At 37.9% G+C, this 2,500-nt stretch overlaps 1 protein-coding gene across 1 annotated transcript in view; it reads right to left on the bottom strand.

The window, feature by feature from the left end:
- The window catches only part of LOC125028845 (protein chibby homolog 1-like), a 4,990-nt gene extending 4,726 nt beyond the window's left edge, over window positions 1–264 (bottom strand). The window contains exon 1 of the mRNA XM_047618384.1: window positions 52–264. Within this exon, the coding sequence (XP_047474340.1) occupies window positions 52–238 (187 nt within the window). The 5' untranslated portion in view covers window positions 239–264. The remainder of the gene's footprint in view (window positions 1–51) is intronic.
- Between the last annotated feature and the right edge of the window lie 2,236 nt (window positions 265–2,500).

The raw sequence follows: 2,500 nt of genomic DNA, 5'->3' as shown, positions 1-2,500 counted from the left end.
ATACGATCTCGTATATGCGTTAGTAAATCCAGCCCCAGATGGATACCATACCTGACACCCATTCTCCATCCTCGAACGTAGCATTTTGACCGCCAATATTCAGTTTTATTTTGTTGAATTCCTGCGAGAGATCTTGGCCTGATTTATCACTCTCCCTCCGTAGACTGGACAGGGACACAGAACGTCTGGGAGGTGATTTCCCCGGAGAAAAGCTTGTTCCGAACAAGTTTAGTGGCATCTTTGTTGTGGTTCGAGTTGCCTACGTTCGTGTAACTTCCGCATCTGGATACTGGTTAAAGGAACTGAAATCTCTGGCGGTATAATGTAAAATTGGACTAAAATGAAAGAAGAAAAAGAAAATTGATCCTGCGCGCTTTACGTAAAATTGATATGAAAAATGTCCATCTTCCAAATGTTCAGAAGCAATGTTTAAAGAATTTTTCTTAGCCGTTTGCGACTGTCGCGATTGGATTATTTATTTATTCATTTATTTTTGCGTGAAGAAGCAAAAACATGGATCTACTTTTAAAGTAGTAATATTCAGGAGCGTTATAAAACAGTTTATTTTGTGTTTAAACCTTTCCTGTAGGTGCATTTGGAATTTATTTAAGTACAGTACACTTATATCAGTAGTTCTGAAACTTTTTACTACCACACCCCCTGTAGAAATTGGTTCTTCCCTCATAAACCCCATTGCAGTGTAGATAATATTCCCTAAAATATAAGCAAAATTCAGAATTGATGAATAACAAACCGAACAACACATGCTTGCTCACAATTCCACAGGCTTATAATGGCTGCTTACTAGGTAAATCATACGTCAACAGCCTGAACTGAAGAAATTTGAAAGAAGAATATTTCCAGGATTATGTGTGACAGACTTGGAAAGGATGAAATTTACCAACGAGAAGTATACAGTTCTAGGACGGTTACCCCCCCCCCCCCCCCTGGATTTCGCGGGATAATTGGCTAAGCACAGAAAGCATAAATTACCTCAATCCCGATCTCTATTTGGTTAAAGCGTAGGGTGCTGTATGTCAGCTCATATCATGCTTATCGGAAACAAGTTAGTAAAGGCGATATTTTTTCATACCCTCAGTATTAACCTACACTCTTGTTGAAAGAATAACAAGTGTAACTAGGGGGGAAAAAATCCATAGGATTTGCACCCACCTAGAAATTACTAAACCAGATTTGTCGTAGGACAGATAACGAGAAATTAAGTGCTTGTATTATATCACGAGTCCTTGGCGATGTTGTTCATCGGAAAGATATGGGGACATAAAACCAGTGTCATTTTCACTCATACATTATTTTATTATTTCCCCCAGTTATTATAGGTCCTTTCATGACAAAAACCTCTCTTTTCAAAAATATCAGCAAGGCGTGCCTACAATGAAGGAGCTGCTTTTATTGCAGAAAAGTCATCTTGCTAAAACTCCTGTCTATAATTCTGCAAAGGTTGCTAAAACTCCTGTCTATAATTCTGCAAAGGTTGCTAAAACTCCTGTCTATATTTCTGCAAAGGACCGCCGTGTGTTTGACTTGTTTATACATCGGTGGAAAACGAATTGGGGGAACTCTACTTTATTTTCCCCGGACTCCATTTCTCATTCAAGTGAGAAGGGCCACGGATTTTCAGCAAGATGAATTATCCGCATTGTGACAGTGCTTATTTCATATTAGTGAATAGAAAACTTTTATATCACTAATAGTATCAAATGCAAGGCCAGTGCTCAAAATAAATTCAATATAGTATGGGCCAGCTCTGGCCATTTTGGCTCCGAGGGCGATATATATATATATATATATATATATATATATATATATATATATATATATATATATATATATATATGCGTGTGTGTGTGTATGTGTGTGTGTGTGTGTGTGTGTGTGTGTGTGTGTGTATGTGTGTGTGTGTGTTTGTGTATGTGTGTGTGTGTGTGTGTGTGTGTGTGTGTGTGTGTGTGTGTGTATATGTGTGTGTGTGTGTGTGTGTGTGTGTATGTGTGTGTGTGTGTGTGTGTGTGTGTGTGTGTGTGTGTATGTATGTATGCATGCATGTGTTTCTGTGTGCCTGTGTGTGTGCGTGAAAAGTTTCTAGACATAATTCAGTCACCCCATGCTATTGTGGGATAAAAGTCCTCATACTAGCAAGTTATCATAATGATAAATTCACCATGATGTTTAGAAGCAAAATATAATAAGCGTGATTTAGTTAGGCTTACATTGCAAAATGGAAGGAATATTTATACATTCCAATGATCACTGCTCACATATTTTGCCGTTAGGCCGACTTCATTTTTTTTTAAACGTGGTCATATATGTCCGACGAATGCTCGCAATCGATATGATAGGCAGTCATATTCCAGGGGTACAAGTCTTCAATTGAGCACTGAAAATTCAAAACAGCCATGGAACGAAAAGAGCCCTACTAGTGCTATAAGGACTTTGAATTGCTAATTTTTACTAAGTAGTTGAGGAAGTATATATATAT

Source organism: Penaeus chinensis, chromosome 9, assembly GCF_019202785.1.
Source record: "Penaeus chinensis breed Huanghai No. 1 chromosome 9, ASM1920278v2, whole genome shotgun sequence".
Taxonomy (NCBI): Eukaryota; Metazoa; Arthropoda; class Malacostraca; order Decapoda; family Penaeidae; genus Penaeus; species Penaeus chinensis.
This window is presented reverse-complemented; position numbering and strand designations above follow the sequence as displayed.